Source organism: Nerophis lumbriciformis, linkage group LG33 (assembly GCF_033978685.3).
Source record: "Nerophis lumbriciformis linkage group LG33, RoL_Nlum_v2.1, whole genome shotgun sequence".
Taxonomy (NCBI): domain Eukaryota; kingdom Metazoa; phylum Chordata; class Actinopteri; order Syngnathiformes; family Syngnathidae; genus Nerophis; species Nerophis lumbriciformis.
The window spans coordinates 25,045,001-25,065,178 of NC_084580.2; the positions used below are offsets into that span (position 1 = coordinate 25,045,001).

Consider the following 20,178-nt stretch of genomic DNA (forward strand, 5'->3'; position numbering starts at 1 on the left):
AGCATGCCAACGTCAGCATGCTAGCAGTTAGCATAAGTAGCATGCCACGTTACATGACTGAGGCGGCAAACTCGGCAAAAAGAAGTTAGCATGCCAACATTAGCACGCGAGCAGTTAGCATAAGTAGCATGCCACGTTACATGACTCTGTAGTGGCAAACTTGGCAAAAATAAGTTAGCATGCCAATGTTAGCACGCTAGCAGTTAGCATAAGTAGCATGCCACGTTACATGACTCTGAGGTGGCCAACTTGGCAAAAATAAGTTAGCATGCCAACGTTAGCATGCTAACAGGAACTTTTCAGTCACTCCCAAGTTTTCTGACATTTTATGCTCTTTCTTGGTTTTATTCATTTTTGTCACAGATTTTTGTTGTCCTTCTTTTCTGACGTATTGTTATTTTGTTTGCAGACGACATGTTCAACGAAGACCTGTTCCCAAAAACCGACTCGTCGGGTAAGTCATACAATACAATAACGTGTTTTTTCACGTTAGCATGCTAGCTTTTTTCAGCTAATTTTGTGGGTCTACACCTCAGTCATATTTTGGTTCTCGATGCATGCTAACGTCAGCATGCTAGCTTTTTAAACATGTTTTTCTGGTACACACATGAGAGTAATATATTTTGGTACTTGGCGCACGTTGCAGTTAGCATTTTAGCATGCTAACAATCGTTAGCATTCCAATATTAGCATGCCGGTTTTTTTTGCTAATGAATATAACATATATTAATGAATATATATATATATATATATATAGTGTATACAGTATTTATATAAATATTATATAAAATATTTTGCTACCTGACAAAAACATGTTCACGTTAGCATGCTAGCTTTTTTTCAGCTAACTTTGTAGGTCTACACCTCAGTCATATTTTGGTTCTTGATGCATGCTAGCTTTTTAAACATGTTTTTTCTGGTACACACATCAGGGTAATATATTTTGGTACTTGGCGCATGTTGCAGTTAGCATTTTAGCATGTTAACAATCGTTAGCATTCCAATATTAGCATTCTGGCTTTTTTGCTAACGAATAAAATAATCTATATGAATATATACAATGGATACAGTATTTATATACATTTTAAATACCGTATTTTGGTATCAGACAGAAACATGTTCATGTTAGCATGTTAGCTTTTTTTCAGCTAATTTTGTAGGTCTACACCTCAGTCATATTTTGGTTCTTGATGCATGCTAGCTTTTTAAACATGTTTTTTCTGGTACACGCCTCAGAGTAATATGTTTTGGTACTTGGCGCATGTTGCAGTTAGCATTTTAGCATGCTAACAATTGTTAGCATTCCAATATTAGCATTCTGGCTTTTTTTGCTAATTAATATAATAATCTATATGAATACATACAATGTATACAGTATTTATATACATTTTAAATACGATATTTCGGTATCGGACAATAACATGTTCACGTTAGCATGCTAGCTTTTTTTCAGCTAATTTTGTAGGTCTACACCTCAGTCATATTTTGGTTCTTGATGCATGCTAGCTTTTTAAACATGTTTTTTCTGGTACACGCCTCAGAGTAATATGTTTTGGTACTTGGCGCATGTTACAGTTAGCATTTTAGCATGCTAACAATCGTTAGCATTCCAATATTAGCATTCTGGCATTTTTGCTAACGAATACAATAATCTATATGAATACATACAATGGATACAGTATTTATATACATTTTAAATACGATATTTCGGTATCGGACAATAACATGTTCACGTTAGCATGCTAGCTTTTTTTCAGCTAATTTTGTAGGTCTACACCTCAGTCATATTTTGGTTATTGATGCATGCTAGCTTTTTAAACATGTTTTTTCTGGTACACGCCTCAGAGTAATATGTTTTGGTACTTGGCGCATGTTGCAGTTAGCATTTTAGCATGCTAACAATCGTTAGCATTCCAATATTAGCATGCTGGCTTTTTTTGCTAACGAATAAAATAATCTATATGATTTTATACAATGGATACAGTATATAGATACATTTTAAATACCATATTTCGGTATCGGACAATAACATGTTCACGTTAGCATGCTAGCTTTTTTTCAGCTAATTTTGTAGGTCTACACCTCAGTCATATTTTGGTTCTTGATGCATGCTAGCTTTTTAAACATGTTTTTTCTGGTACACGCCTCAGAGTAATATGTTCTGGTACTTGGCGCATGTTGCAGTTAGCATTTTAGCATGCTAACAATCGTTAGCATTCCAATATTAGCATTCTGGCTTTTTTGCTAACGAATAAAATAATCTATATGATTTTATACAATGGATACAGTATATATATATACATTTTAAATACCATATTTCGGTATCGGACAATATTATGTTCACGTTAGCATGTTAGCTTTTTTTCAGCTAATTTTGTAGGTCTACACCTCAGTCATATTTTGGTTCTTGATGCATGCTAGCTTTTTAAACATGTTTTTTCTGGTACACGCCTCAGAGTAATATGTTTTGGTACTTGGCGCATGTTGCAGTTAGCATTTTAGCATGCTAACAATCGTTAGCATTCCAATATTAGCATTCTGGCTTTTTCGCTAACGAATAAAATAATCTATATGAATACATACAATGTATACAGTATTTATATACATTTTAAATATGATTTTTCGGTATCGGACAATAACATGTTCACGTTAGCTTGCTAGCTTTTTTTCAGCTAATTTTGTAGGTCTACACCTCAGTCATATTTTGGTTCTTGATGCATGCTAGCTTTTTAAACATGTTTTTTCTGGTACACGCCTCAGAGTAATATGTTCTGGTACTTGGTGCATGTTGCAGTTAGCATTTTAGCATGCTAACAATCGTTAGCATTCCAATATTAGCATGCTGGCTTTTTTTGCTAATTAATATAAATATCTATATGAATATAAATAGTGTATACAGTATTTATATAAATAGTAAATACAATATTTTGCTACCTGACAATAACATGTTCACGTTAGCATGCTAGCTTTTTTTCAGCTAATTTTGTAGGTCTACACCTCAGTCATATTTTGGTTCTTGATGCATGCTAGCTTTTTAAACATGTTTTTTCTGGTACACGCCTCAGAGTAATATGTTTTGGTACTTGGCGCATGTTGCAGTTAGCATTTTAGCATGTTAACAATCGTTAGCATTCCAATATTAGCATTCTGGCTTTTTTGCTAACGAATAAAATAATCTATATGAATATATACAATGGATACAGTATTTATATACATTTTAAATACCATATTTTGGTATCGAACAGAAACATGTTCATGTTAGCATGTTAGCTTTTTTTCAGCTAATTTTGTAGGTCTACACCTCAGTCATATTTTGGTTCTTGATGCATGCTAGCTTTTTAAACATGTTTTTTCTGGTACACGCCTCAGAGTAATATGTTTTGGTACTTGGCGCATGTTGCAGTTAGCATTTTAGCATGCTAACAATCGTTAGCATTCCAATATTAGCATTCTGGCTTTTTCGCTAACGAATAAAATAATCTATATGAATACATACAATGTATACAGTATTTATATACATTTTAAATATGATTTTTCGGTATCGGACAATAACATGTTCACGTTAGCTTGCTAGCTTTTTTTCAGCTAATTTTGTAGGTCTACACCTCAGTCATATTTTGGTTCTTGATGCATGCTAGCTTTTTAAACATGTTTTTTCTGGTACACGCCTCAGAGTAATATGTTCTGGTACTTGGTGCATGTTGCAGTTAGCATTTTAGCATGCTAACAATCGTTAGCATTCCAATATTAGCATGCTGGCTTTTTTTGCTAATTAATATAAATATCTATATGAATATAAATAGTGTATACAGTATTTATATAAATAGTAAATACAATATTTTGCTACCTGACAATAACATGTTCACGTTAGCATGCTAGCTTTTTTTCAGCTAATTTTGTAGGTCTACACCTCAGTCATATTTTGGTTCTTGATGCATGCTAGCTTTTTAAACATGTTTTTTCTGGTACACGCCTCAGAGTAATATGTTTTGGTACTTGGCGCATGTTGCAGTTAGCATTTTAGCATGTTAACAATCGTTAGCATTCCAATATTAGCATTCTGGCTTTTTTGCTAACGAATAAAATAATCTATATGAATATATACAATGGATACAGTATTTATATACATTTTAAATACCATATTTTGGTATCGAACAGAAACATGTTCATGTTAGCATGTTAGCTTTTTTTCAGCTAATTTTGTAGGTCTACACCTCAGTCAAATTTTGGTTCTTGATGCATGCTAGCTTTATAAACATGTTTTTTCTGGTACACGCCTCAGAGTAATATGATTTGGTACTTGCCGCATGTTGCAGTTAGCATTTTAGCATGCTAACAATTGTTAGCATTCCAATATTAGCATGCTGGCTTTTTTTGCTAATTAATATAATAATCTATATGAATATAAATAGTGTATACAGTATTTATATAAATAGTAAATACAATATTTTGCTACCTGACAATAACATGTTCACGTTAGCATGCTAGCTTTTTTTCAGCTAATTTTGTAGGTCTACACCTCAGTCATATTTTGGTTCTTGATGCATGCTAGCTTTTTAAACATGTTTTTTCTGGTACACGCCTCAGAGTAATATGTTCTGGTACTTGGCGCATGTTGCAGTTAGCATTTTAGCATGCTAACAATTGTTAGCATTCCAATATTAGCAATCTGGCTTTTTTGCTAACAAATAAAATAATCTATATGAATACATACAATGTATACAGTATTTATATACATTTTAAATACGATTTTTCGGTATCGGACAATAACATGTTCACATTAGCATGCTAGCTTTTTTTCAGCTAATTTTGTAGGTCTACACCTCAGTCATATTTTGGTTCTTGATGCATGCTAGCTTTTTAAACATGTTTTTTCTGGTACACACATCAGGGTAATATATTTTGGTACTTGGCGCATGTTGCAGTTAGCATTTTAGCATGCTAACAATCGTTAGCATTCCAATATTAGCATTCTGGCTTTTTCGCTAACGAATACAATAATCTATATGAATACATACAATGGATACAGTATTTATATACATTTTAAATACGATTTTTCGGTATCGGACAATAACATGTTCACATTAGCATGCTAGCTTTTTTTCAGCTAATTTTGTAGGTCTACACCTCAGTCATATTTTGGTTCTTGATGCATGCTAGCTTTTTAAACATGTTTTTTCTGGTACACGCCTCAGAGTAATATGTTTTGGTACTTGGCGCATGTTGCAGTTAGCATTTTAGCATGCTAACAATCGTTAGCATTCCAATATTAGCATTCTGGCTTTTTCGCTAACGAATACAATAATCTATATGAATACATACAATGGATACAGTATTTATATACATTTTAAATACCATATTTCGGTATCAGACAATAACATGTTCACGTTAGCTTGCTAGTTTTTTTTCAGCTAATTTTGTAGGTCTACACCTCAGTCATATTTTGGTTCTTGATGCATGCTACCTTTTTAAACATGTTTTTTCTGGTACATGCCTCAGAGTAATATGTTCTGGTACTTGGTGCATGTTGCAGTTAGCATTTTAGCATGCTAACAATCGTTAGCATTCCAATATTAGCATGCTGGCTTTTTTTGCTAATTAATATAATAATCTATATGAATATAAATAGTGTATACAGTATTTATATAAATAGTAAATACAATATTTTGCTACCTGACAATAACATGTTCACTTTAGCATGTTAGCTTTTTTTCAGCTAATTTTGTAGGTCTACACCTCAGTCATGTTTTGGTTCTTGATGCATGCTAGCTTTTTAAACATGTTTTTTCTGGTACACGCCTCAGAGTAATATATTTTGGTACTTGGCGCATGTTGCAGTTAGCATTTTAGCATGCTAACAATCGTTAGCATTCCAATATTAGCATTCTGGCTTTTTCGCTAACGAATAAGATAATCTATATGAATATATACAATGTATACAGTATTTATATACATTTTAAATACGATATTTCGGTATCGGACAATAACATGTTCACGTTAGCTTGCTAGTTTTTTTCCAGCTAATTTTGTAGGTCTACACCTCAGTCATATTTTGGTTCTTGATGCATGCTAGCTTTTTAAACATGTTTTTTCTGGTACACGCCTCAGATTTATATGTTTTGGTACTTGGCGCATGTTGCAGTTAGCATTTTAGCATGCTAAAAATCGTTAGCATTCCAATATTAGCAGTCTGGCTTTTTTGCTAACAAAATAATCTATATGAATATAAATAGTGTATACAGTATTTATACACATTTTAAATAGGATATTTCGGTATCGGAAAATAACATGTTCACATTAGCATGCTAGCTTTTTTTCAGCTAATTTTGTAGGTCTACACCTCAGTCATATTTTGGTTCTTGATGCATGCTAGCTTGTTAAACATGTTTTTTCTGGTACACGCCTCAGAGTAATATGTTTTGGTACTTGGTTCATGTTGCAGTTAGCATTTTAGCATGCTAACAATCGTTAGCATTCCAATATTAGCATGCTGGCTTTTTTTGCTAACGAATAAAATAATCTATATGATTTTATACAATGGATACAGTATATATATATACATTTTAAATACCATATTTCGGTATCGGACAATAACATGTTCACGTTAGCTTGCTAGCTTTTTTTCAGCTAATTTTGTAGGTCTACACCTCAGTCATATTTTGGTTCTTGATGCATGCTAGCTTTTTAAACATGTTTTTTCTGGTACACGCCTCAGAGTAATATGTTTTGGTACTTGGCGCATGTTGCAGTTAGCATTTTAGCATGCTAACAATCATTAGCATTCCAATATTAGCAATCTGGCTTTTTTGCTAAGGAATAAAATAATCTATATGATTTTATACAATGGATACAGTATATATATAAATTTAAATACCATATTTTGGTATCGGACAATAACATGTTCACGTTAGCTTGCTAGCTTTTTTTCAGCTAATTTTGTAGGTCTACCCCTCAGTCATATTTTGGTTCTTGATGCATGCTAGCTTTTTAAACATGTTTTTTCTGGTACACGCCTCAGAGTAATATGTTTTGGTACTTGGCGCATGTTGCAGTTAGCATTTTAGCATGCTAACAATCGTTAGCATTCCAACATTAGCATGCTGGCTTTTTTTGCTAACGAATAAAATAATCTATATGATTTTATACAATGGATACAGTATATATATACATTTTAAATACCATATTTCGGTATCGGACAATAACATGTTCACGTTAGCTTGCTAGCTTTTTTTCAGCTAATTTTGTAGGTCTACACCTCAGTCATATTTTGGTTCTTGATGCATGCTAGCTTTTTAAACATGTTTTTTCTGGTACACGCCTCAGAGTAATATGTTTTGGTACTTGGCGCATGTTACAGTTAGCATTTTAGCATGTTAGCATGCTGGCTTTTTTAGCTAATTTAGTCATATATTTTGGTGTTTCACTAATGCAGACTCTAAAGTTTATTTTGTTAGCATAGTACTGTTAGCATGCTAGCTCTTTTAGCTCATTTTGCTCGTATCTTTGTTAGCATTTTACTTTGGCGTCGGATCTTCGGCGTCCACACCGCCGAAGTAACGTTGAATTCATGGAGTTGTTCCCGGTTCCAGATGGATTTACGTCGGATCCTTTCAAAGGGAGCGATCCCTTTGCGGCGGATATTTTGTTCCCGGAGGCGGACGGCGCCGGCGACGAGGCCGACGCTAGTCTGTCCTGCGCCGAGAACAAAGCTTCCACCGGGACGCAGTGCTTCGAGTCGGAGTTCCCCGACGAAGACAGCGACATCGAGATCAGCTACAGTCAAGACGACCCGGGCGAGGTCCCGGAGGAGGCGGACCGGGCCCTGGGATTCAAGCCCATCCAGAGTTCCTCGGAGGAGCTGGGCCCCGAGCCGGTCCGAGGCTGGCACCAGCAGGGTCAGTTCTCCGTGGAGTCCGACCCCAACGGCTACGAACTGGACCTCAACATCTCCCCGCCCTCTGACGTGGAGGAGCACAGTCCCGGGTCTCTGGATGGAGAACCCGCTAAGGAGACCTCGGTCGACCCGGGTGAAGGTGTGTTCAGGGACCCTGGTTATGATGGGGAAATAAGGTGATATCAATCAAAAATAAAATAAAATTAATTGTAAAAACCCTGATGTATCGATATATATCATGATAGACACGTAATTGATATCAATTAAAAAAAATTAAAATGTTAAAAAAGCCTTAAAAGGCTGGGCGATAAAATGATATCAACATATATCTCGATAGACAAATAATTAATAGCAATAAAAAAATTTAAAAAAGCACTTCAGGGCTGAGCAGCTAAATGATATCACTATGTATTACAGTAGTCACATAATTGATATTAATAAAAAAGAAAAGAAAAAAGAAAAAGGCACTTATAGGCCTGGGTGATAAAACGATATCAATATATGTTATGTGATAGACACGTAATTGATATCAATATATATATCACAATAGACAATCGATATCAATAGAAATTTGAAAGAAGCACTATAAGGCTGGGTGATAAAACGATAACAATATATATACTGCGATAGACACGTAATCGATATCAATATATATGAAAATAGACAATCGATATCAATTTTAAAAAATACAATTTAAAAAAAGCACTATAGGCCTGGGTGATAAAACGATAGCAATATATATAAAGCGATAGACACGTAATCGATATCAATATATATCACAAAAGACAATCGATATCAATAAAAAAATACAATTTGAAAAAAGCACTATAGGGCTGGGTGATAAAGCGATATCAATATATATACTGCGATAGACACGTAATCGATATCAATATATACATCACAATAGACAATCGATATCAATAGAAATTTGAAAAAAGCACTATAGTGCTGGGTGGTAAAACGATATCAATATATATACTGCAATAGACACGTAATCGATATCAATATATATATGACAATAGACAATCGATATCAATAGAAATTTGAAAAAAGCACTATAGGGCTGGGTGATAAAACGATATCAATATATGTTATGTGATAGACACGTAATCGATATCAATATATACAGTATATGACAATGGACAATCGATATCAATTTAAAAAAATACAATTTGAAAAAAGCACTATAGGCCTGGGTGATAAAACGATATCAATATATATATTGTGATAGACACGTAATCGATATCAATATATATATCACAATAGACAATCGATATCAATAGAAATTTGAAAGAAGCACTATAGGGCTGGGTGATAAAACGATATCAATATATATACTGCGATAGACACGTAATCGATATCAATATATACATCACAATAGACAATCGATATCAATAGAAATTTGAAAAAAGCACTATAGGGCTGGGCGATAAAACGATATCAATATATATACTGCGATAGACACAAACGATATCAATATATACAGTATATGACAATGGACAATCGATATCAATTTGAAAAAATACAATTTGAAAAAAGCACTATAGGCCTGGGTGATAAAACGATATCAATATATATAAAGCGATAGACACGTAATCGATATCAATATATATCACAAAAGACAATCGATATCAATAAAAAAATACAATTTGAAAAAAGCATTATAGGCCTGGGTGATAAAACGATATCAATATATATACTGCGATAGATACGTAATTGATATCAATATATATATGACAATGGACAATCGATATCAATTTAAAAAAATACAATTTAAAAAAAGCACTATAGGCCTGGGTGATAAAACGATATCAATATATATAAAGCGATAGACACGTAATCGATATCAATATATATCACAAAAGACAATCGATATCAATAAAAAAATACAATTTGAAAAAAGCATTATAGGCCTGGGTGATAAAACGATATCAATATATATACTGCGATAGATACGTAATTGATATCAATATATATATCACAATAGACAATCGATATCAATAGAAATTTGAAAAAAAGCACTATAGGGCCGGGTGATAAAATGATATCAATATATATACTGCGATAGACACGTAATCGATATCAATATATATGAAAATGGACAATCGATATCAATTTAAAAAAATACAATTTAAAAAAAGCACTATAGGCCTGGGTGATAAAACGATATCAATACATATAAAGCGATAGACACGTAATCGATATCAATATATATCACAAAAGACAATCGATATCAATAAAAAAATACAATTTGAAAAAAGCACTATAGGGCTGGGTGATAAAACGATATCAATATGTATGCTGCGATAGACACGTAATTGATATCAATATATACATCACAATAGACAATCGATATCAATAGAAATTTGAAAAAAGCACTTTAGGGCTGGGTGATAAAACGATATCAATATATATACTGCGATAGACACGTAATCGATATCAATATATATGAAAATGGACAATCGATATCAATTTTAAAAAATACAATGTGAAAAAAGCACTATAGGGCTGGGTGATAAAACGATATCAATATATGTTATGTGATAGACACGTAATCGATATCAATATATACAGTATATGACAATGGACAATCGATATCAATTTAAAAAAATACAATTTGAAAAAAGCACTATAGGCCTGGGTGATAAAACGATATCAATATATATATTGTGATAGACACGTAATCGATATCAATATATATATCACAATAGACAATCGATATCAATAGAAATTTGAAAGAAGCACTATAGGGCTGGGTGATAAAACGATATCAATATATATACTGCGATAGACACGTAATCGATATCAATATATACATCACAATAGACAATCGATATCAATAGAAATTTGAAAAAAGCACTATAGGGCTGGGCGATAAAACGATATCAATATATATACTGCGATAGACACAAACGATATCAATATATACAGTATATGACAATGGACAATCGATATCAATTTGAAAAAATACAATTTGAAAAAAGCACTATAGGCCTGGGTGATAAAACGATATCAATATATATAAAGCGATAGACACGTAATCGATATCAATATATATCACAAAAGACAATCGATATCAATAAAAAAATACAATTTGAAAAAAGCATTATAGGCCTGGGTGATAAAACGATATCAATATATATACTGCGATAGATACGTAATTGATATCAATATATATATGACAATGGACAATCGATATCAATTTAAAAAAATACAATTTAAAAAAAGCACTATAGGCCTGGGTGATAAAACGATATCAATATATATAAAGCGATAGACACGTAATCGATATCAATATATATCACAAAAGACAATCGATATCAATAAAAAAATACAATTTGAAAAAAGCATTATAGGCCTGGGTGATAAAACGATATCAATATATATACTGCGATAGATACGTAATTGATATCAATATATATATCACAATAGACAATCGATATCAATAGAAATTTGAAAAAAAGCACTATAGGGCCGGGTGATAAAATGATATCAATATATATACTGCGATAGACACGTAATCGATATCAATATATATGAAAATGGACAATCGATATCAATTTAAAAAAATACAATTTAAAAAAAGCACTATAGGCCTGGGTGATAAAACGATATCAATACATATAAAGCGATAGACACGTAATCGATATCAATATATATCACAAAAGACAATCGATATCAATAAAAAAATACAATTTGAAAAAAGCACTATAGGGCTGGGTGATAAAACGATATCAATATGTATGCTGCGATAGACACGTAATTGATATCAATATATACATCACAATAGACAATCGATATCAATAGAAATTTGAAAAAAGCACTTTAGGGCTGGGTGATAAAACGATATCAATATATATACTGCGATAGACACGTAATCGATATCAATATATATGAAAATGGACAATCGATATCAATTTTAAAAAATACAATGTGAAAAAAGCACTATAGGGCTGGGTGATAAAACGATATCAATATATATATTGTGATAGACACGTAATTGATATCAATATATATATCACAATAGACAATCGATATCAATAGAAATTTGAAAAAAGCACTATAGGGCTGGGTGATAAAACGATATCAATATATGTTATGTGATAGACACGTAATTGATATCAATATATATATCACAATAGACAATCGATATCAATAGAAATTTGAAAAAAGCACTATAGGGCTGGGTGATAAAACGATATCAATATGTATGCTGCGATAGACACATAATTGATATCAATATATACAGCACAATAGACAATCGATATCAATAGAAATTTGAAAAAAGCACTATAGGGCTGGGTGATAAAACGATATCAATATATGTTATGTGATAGACACGTAATTGATATCAATATATATATATCACAATAGACAATCGATATCAATAGAAATTTGAAAAAAGCCCTATAGGGCCGGGTGATAAAACGATATCAATATGTATGCTGCGATAGACACGTAATTGATATCAATATATATATCACAATAGACAATCGATATCAATAGAAATTTGAAAAAAGCACTATAGGGCTGGGTGATAAAACGATATCAATATGTATGCTGCGATAGACACGTAATTGATATCAATATATACATCACAATAGACAATCGATATCAATAGAAATTTGAAAAAAGCACTATAGGCCTGGGTGATAAAACGATATCAATATATATACTGTGATAGACACGTAATCGATATCAATATATACATCACAATAGACAATCGATATCAATAGAAATGTGAAAAAAGCACTATAGGGCTGGGTGATAAAACGATATCAATATATGTTATGTGATAGACACGTAATTGATATCAATATATACATCACAATAGACAATCGATATCAATAGAAATTTGAAAGAAGCACTATAGGGCTGGGCGATAAAACGATATCAATATATATACTGCGATAGACACAAACGATATCAATATATACAGTATATGACAATGGACAATCGATATCAATTTGAAAAAATACAATTTGAAAAAAGCACTATAGGGCCGGGTGATAAAACGATATCAATATGTATGCTGCGATAGACACGTAATTGATATCAATATATACATCACAATAGACAATCGATATCAATAGAAATTTGAAAAAAGCACTATAGGGCTGGGTGATAAAACGATATCAATATATATACTGCGATAGACACGTAATCGATATCAATATATATATGACAATGGACAATCGATATCAATTTAAAAAAATACAATTTAAAAAAAGCACTATAGGCCTGGGTGATAAAACGATATCAATATATATAAAGCGATAGACACGTAATCGATATCAATATATATCACAAAAGACAATCGATATCAATAAAAAAATACAATTTGAAAAAAGCATTATAGGCCTGGGTGATAAAACGATATCAATATATATACTGCGATAGATACGTAATTGATATCAATATATATATCACAATAGACAATCGATATCAATAGAAATTTGAAAAAAGCACTATAGGGCTGGGTGATAAAACGATATCAATATGTATGCTGCAATAGACACGTAATTGATATCAATATATATATCACAATAGACAATCGATATCAATAGAAATTTGAAAAAAGCACTATAGGGCCGGGTGATAAAACGATATCAATATATATACTGCGATAGACACGTAATCGATATCAATATATATGAAAATGGACAATTGATATCAATTTAAAAAAATCCAATTAAAAAAAAGCACTATAGGCCTGGATGATAAAACGATATCAATATATATACTGCGATAGACACGTAATTGATATCAATATATACATCACAATAGACAATCGATATCAATAGAAATTTGAAAAAAGCACTATAGGGCTGGGTGATAAAACGATATCAATATATATACTGCGATAGACACGCAATCGATATCAATATATACAGTATATGACAATGGACAATTGATATCAATTTAAAAAAATACAATTTGAAAAAAGCACTATAGGCCTGGGTGATAAAACGATATCAATATATATATGTAATAGACACGTAATCGATATCAATATATACATCACAATAGACAATCGATATCAATAGAAATTTGAAAAAAGCACTATAGGGCTGGGTGATAAAACGATATCAATATATGTTATGTGATAGACACGTAATTGATATCAATATATATATCACAATAGACAATCGATATCAATAGAAATTTGAAAAAAGCACTATAGGGCTGGGTGATAAAACGATATCAATATATATATTGTGATAGACACGTAATCGATATCAATATATACAGCACAATAGACAATCGATATCAATAGAAATTTGAAAAAAGCACTATAGGGCTGGGTGATAAAACGATATCAATATATATACTGCGATAGACACGTAATCGATATCAATATATACAGTATATGACAATAGACAATCGATATCAATTTTAAAAAATACAATTTGAAAAAAGCACTATAGGCCTGGGTGATAAAACGATATCAATATATATATTGTGATAGACACGTAATCGATATCAATATATATATCACAATAGACAATCGATATCAATAGAAATTTGAAAGAAGCACTATAGGGCTGGGTGATAAAACGATATCAATATATATACTGCGATAGACACGTAATCGATATCAATATATACATCACAATAGACAATCGATATCAATAGAAATTTGAAAAAAGCACTATAGGGCTCGGTGATAAAACGATATCAATATATATACTGCGATAGACACGTAATCGATATCAATATATACAGCACAATAGACAATCGATATCAATAGAAATTTGAAAAAAGCACAATAGGGCTGGGTGATAAAACGATATCAATATATATACTGCGATCGATACGTAATCGATATCAATATATACAGTATATGACAATGGACAATCGATATCAATTTGAAAAAATACAATTTGAAAAAAGCACTATAGGCCTGGGTGATAAAACGATATCAATATATATATTGTGATAGACACGTAATCGATATCAATACATATATCACAATAGACAACCGATATCAATAGAAATTTGATAGAAGCACTATAGGGCTGGGTGATAAAACGATATCAATATGTATACTGCGATAGACACGTAATCGATATCAATATATACATCACAATAGACAATCGATATCAATAGAAATTTGAAAAAAGCACTATAGGGCTGGGTGATAAAACGATATCAATATATATACTGCGATAGACACGTAATCGATATCAATATATACAGTATATGACAATGGACAATAGATATCAATTTGAAAAAATACAATTTGAAAAAAGCACTATAGGCCTGGGTGATAAAACGATATCAATATATATATTGTGATAGACACGTAATTGATATCAATATATATATATCACAATAGACAATCGATATCGAAAGAAATTTGAAAAAAGCACTATAGGCCTGGGTATTAAAACGATATCAATATATATATTGTGATAGACACGTAATTGATATCAATATATATATCACAATAGACAATCGATATCGAAAGAAATTTGAAAAAAGCACTATAGGGCTGGGTGATAAAACGATATCAATATATATACTGCGATAGACACGTAATCGATATCAATATATATATATGACAATAGACAATCGATATCAATTTAAAAAAATACAATTTGAAAAAAGCACTATAGGCCTGGGTGATAAAACGATATCAATATATATATTGAGATAGACACGTAATTGATATCAATATATATATCACAATAGACAATCGATATCAATAGAAATTTGAAAAAAAGCACTATAGGGCCGGGTGATAAAACGATATCAATATATATATATTGTGATAGACACGTAATCGATATCAATATATACATCACACTAGACAATCGATATCATTAGAAATTTGAAAAAGCACTATAGGGCTGGGTGATAAAACGATATCAATATATATATTGTGATAGACACGTAATTGATATCAATATATATATCACAATAGACAATCGATATCGAAAGAAATTTGAAAAAAGCACTATAGGGCTGGGTGATAAAACGATATCAATATATATACTCTGATAGACACGTAATCGATATCAATATATACAGTATATGACAATGGACAATCGATATCAATTTTAAAAAATACAATTTGAAAAAAGCACTATAGGCCTGGGTGATAAAACGATATCAATATATATATTGTGATAGACACGTAATCGATATCAATATATATATCACAATAGACAATCGATATCAATAGAAATTTGAAAAAAGCACTATAGGGCTGGGTGATAAAACGATATCAATATGTATGCTGCGATAGACACGTAATCGATATCAATATATACATCACAATAGACAATCGATATCAATAGAAATTTGAAAGAAGCACTATAGGGCTGGGTGATAAAACGATATCAATATGTATACTGCGATAGACACGTAATCGATGTCAATATATATGAAAATGGACAATCGATATCAATTTAAAAAAATACAATTTGAAAAAAGCACTATAGGTCTGGGTGATAAAACGATATCAATATATATAAAGCGATAGACACGTAATCGATATCAATATATATCACAAAAGACAATCGATATCAATAAAAAAATACAATTTGAAAAAAGCATTATAGGGCTGGGTGATAAAACGATATCAATATATATATATACTGCGATAGACACGTAATCGATATTAATATATATATGACAGTAGACAATCGATATCAATAAAAAAATAATATTTGAAAAAAGCACTATAGGGCTGGGTAATAAAACGATATCAATATATATCGCGATGTACACGTAATCGATATCAATATACATATATATCACTATAGACATGTAATCGATATCAATAAAAAAATAATGTGAAAAAAGCCCTATAGGGCTGGCTGATAAAACGATATCAATATATATACTGCGATAGACACGTAATCGATATCAATATATACAGTATATGACAATGCGATAGACACGTAATCGATATCAATATATACAGTATATGACAATGGACAATCGATATCAATTTGAAAAAATACAATTTGAAAAAAGCACTATAGGCCTGGGTGATAAAACGATATCAATATATATATTGAGATAGACACGTAATTGATATCAATATATATATCACAATAGACAACCGATATCAATATAAATTTGAAAGAAGCACTATAGGGCTGGGTGATAAAACGATATCAATATATGTTATGTGATAGACACGTAATTGATATCAATATATATATCACAATAGACAATCGATATCAATAGAAATTTGAAAAAAGCACTATAGGGCCGGGTGATAAAACGATATCAATATATATACTGCGATAGACACGTAATCGATATCAATGTATATGAAAATGGACAATCGATATCAATTTAAAAAAATACAATTTGAAAAAAGCACTATAGGCCTGGGTGATAAAACGATATCAATATATATATTGTGATAGACACGTAATCGATATCAATATATATATCACAATAGACAATCGATATCAATAGAAATTTGAAAAAAGCACTATAGGGCTGGGTGATAAAACGATATCAATATATATAAAGCGATAGACACGTAATCGATATCAATATATATGAAAATGGACAATCGATATCAATTTAAAAAAATACAATTTGAAAAAAGCACTATAGGCCTGGGTGATAAAACGATATCAATATATATATTGTGATAGACACGTAATCGATATCAATATATATATCACAATAGACAATCGATATCAATAGAAATTTGAAAAAAGCACTATAGGGCTGGGTGATAAAACGATATCAATATATATAAAGCGATAGACACGTAATCGATATCAATATATATGAAAATGGACAATCGATATCAATTTAAAAAAATACAATTTGAAAAAAGCACTATAGGTCTGGGTGATAAAACGATATCAATATATATAAAGCGATAGACACGTAATCGATATCAATATATATCACAAAAGACAATCGATATCAATAAAAAAATACAATTTGAAAAAAGCATTATAGGGCTGGGTGATAAAACGATATCAATATATAAATACTGCGATAGACACGTAATCGATATTAATATATAATTGACAATAGACAATCGATATCAATAACAAAATAACATTTGAAAAAAGCACTATAGGGCTGGGTGATAAAACGATATCAATATATATCGCGATGTACACGTAATCGATATCAATGTACATATATATCACAATAGACATGTAATCGATATCAATAAAAAAATAATGTGAAAAAAGCCCTATAGGGCTGGGTGATAAAGCGATATCAAAAAATGCTGGATCACTCAATCCTGTTTCTTGACTAACCAAAGTCTTTATGTCCCAGCAGCGGACGTCGACACCCAGCTGAGGGACCAGGCCACCTTAGACCTGGACCAAAACCACTCCCTTAATGGCAATCCCGTAGAAGCCACGGATCGGACGGACAGCATCGAAGACCCGCCAACGCCCCAAAACTCCAGTGACCTCCACTCTGGACCTGAGTCCCAGCAGACCAACCTGGTCTTTGAAATGGACTATGGACTAACAAGTCAGTCTTCCTTTGATCCGTACGGATTCAAACTCAGTCCGGAGCATTCCAGTCACACCCTCGTAGACCCCAACGGAGCGGAGCTAAGCCCAGTAGCCAGCGACCAAGACCTGTCTTTTGATCCTGAGACTTACTCTCCTCAAGAAGACCCACTCAACTTGTATTCCTACGAGACGGTCCAGGACTCCGACCCCTACGGCTTTAAGCTAAGCCCAGAGGAGGAGAATCAAGAGGTGCCGGGACAAGACCTCAGAAGATTTGAGGACAAGGAAGAAGAACAAGAAACCTTTAACCATAGCAACCAAGAGGTACTGGACTGTGCACCCCTCGAGAACCGAGAAGTTCTTGGTCACTGTAGCAACAATAACCAAGAACTGCTTCAGATTGTTGAGTTTGTAAGCAAAGAAAATGAGGAGTTCCTGAACCTCTGTAGTCCTGAAAACCAAGAAGTGGTTGAACACTTCCGGAGTGGCAAAGAACTGGAGCCACGTGGAAACGACAACCAAGAACCGCTGGGATCCTGTAGCCACGGTCAGGTGGAGCTTCTCGACCCAGAGAACCAGGAAGTTTTGGATTTCGATAGCTGTGTCAATCAGGAAGTCTTAGGTAGCCATGAAAACCGGGGAACTTTGAGTCCTGGGAACTGCGAAAACAAGGAAATGCTCGATTTTGACAGCCATGATAACCAGGAGTTGCTGGACTTGGTAAAAGATGAGGTTCTGGCTGAGACCAACAACAATCAGCGTGTCCTGGAACCAGAGCCTGAAGTCAGTCCCACCAATACCGGCTCAGACAGCGACGTAGCACCTGAAGACCCGCAAGGACTGCAACTCAGTGTTGTCCACAGCAACATGTCCACCAACCAGGCTGGCAGCTTGCTGGAAGGCGACCTCGGTTTCGTATTCCGGTCCGGGGGATACATCGGCTGCCCTGACGTAGCCGATGATCTAGAGCCTCTGAACCGCAGACAGGTCAGCACTGAGCTGGTTCGGCCGGTCGGACCGGTCAGACCTCCTCGGCCTTCACTCCGGGTGAGTTCCAGCACGATGGTTTGGTTTTTTGGAAGTCCCGGGTGTTGACCATTGCGTTGTTTGTGTGTTTCAGGCCAAGGACAAGTGTGGGTCTCCAACTCAGGGAATCGACCTAAAATGATCAACTGTGGGAATCTTTTCAAATTAATGGCACCGAGAAAGAAGACGAGTGATATCAAAAACTGAATGGATGTTTATGGCAATAACTGTCGTCTTACTGGAACAGTTTCTGAAGTCCGGCTGATTCTGACCCTCCACAGTAGATACTTTGCTTTCTCATGTCCTAAAAAGGACTCTTGGGTCGGAATCGGCTTTTATTTTGACAGTCCAACCGGTTTCTTCCACAAATATTCTAGAAGACTTCATCTCCAGCTGTCATGTCGTGGTTAGTGACTTGGTGGTTTTAGTATCAACCATTTTAGAACAGAGGGATTAGTTGTGACCTCACATCCAAGTAGACCTGATCACTTCATGCTCATAGACTTAGATTGGTCACATCTGATCATAGACTTAGATTGGTCAGATCTAGTCTTAGACTTAGATTGGTCAGATCTAGTCTTAGACTGGTCAGATCTAGTCTTAGACTTAAATTGGTCAGATCTAGTCTTGGACTTAGATTGGTCACATCTAGTCTTGGACTTAGATTGGTCACATCTAGTCTTAGACTTAGATTGGTCACATCTCGTCTTAGACTTAGATTGGTCACATCTCGTCTTAGACTTAGATCGGTCACATCTATTCTTAGATTTAGATTGGTAAAATCTAAGCATATACTTATAT

At 33.1% G+C, this 20,178-nt stretch overlaps 1 protein-coding gene across 2 annotated transcripts in view; it reads left to right on the top strand.

Annotated features, from left to right (window-relative positions):
- LOC133575843 (uncharacterized) overlaps positions 1-19,732 on the top strand; it is a 48,991-nt gene extending 29,259 nt beyond the window's left edge. For both annotated transcript variants that reach the window (XM_061928714.1, XM_061928715.1), the window contains exons 7-10: positions 410-454; positions 7,590-8,033; positions 18,164-19,398; positions 19,472-19,732. In XM_061928714.1, coding sequence (XP_061784698.1) covers positions 410-454; positions 7,590-8,033; positions 18,164-19,398; positions 19,472-19,519 — 1,772 coding nt within the window. In that variant the 3' untranslated portion in view covers positions 19,520-19,732. The remainder of the gene's footprint in view (positions 1-409; positions 455-7,589; positions 8,034-18,163; positions 19,399-19,471) is intronic.
- Positions 19,733-20,178: the final 446 nt, after the last annotated feature.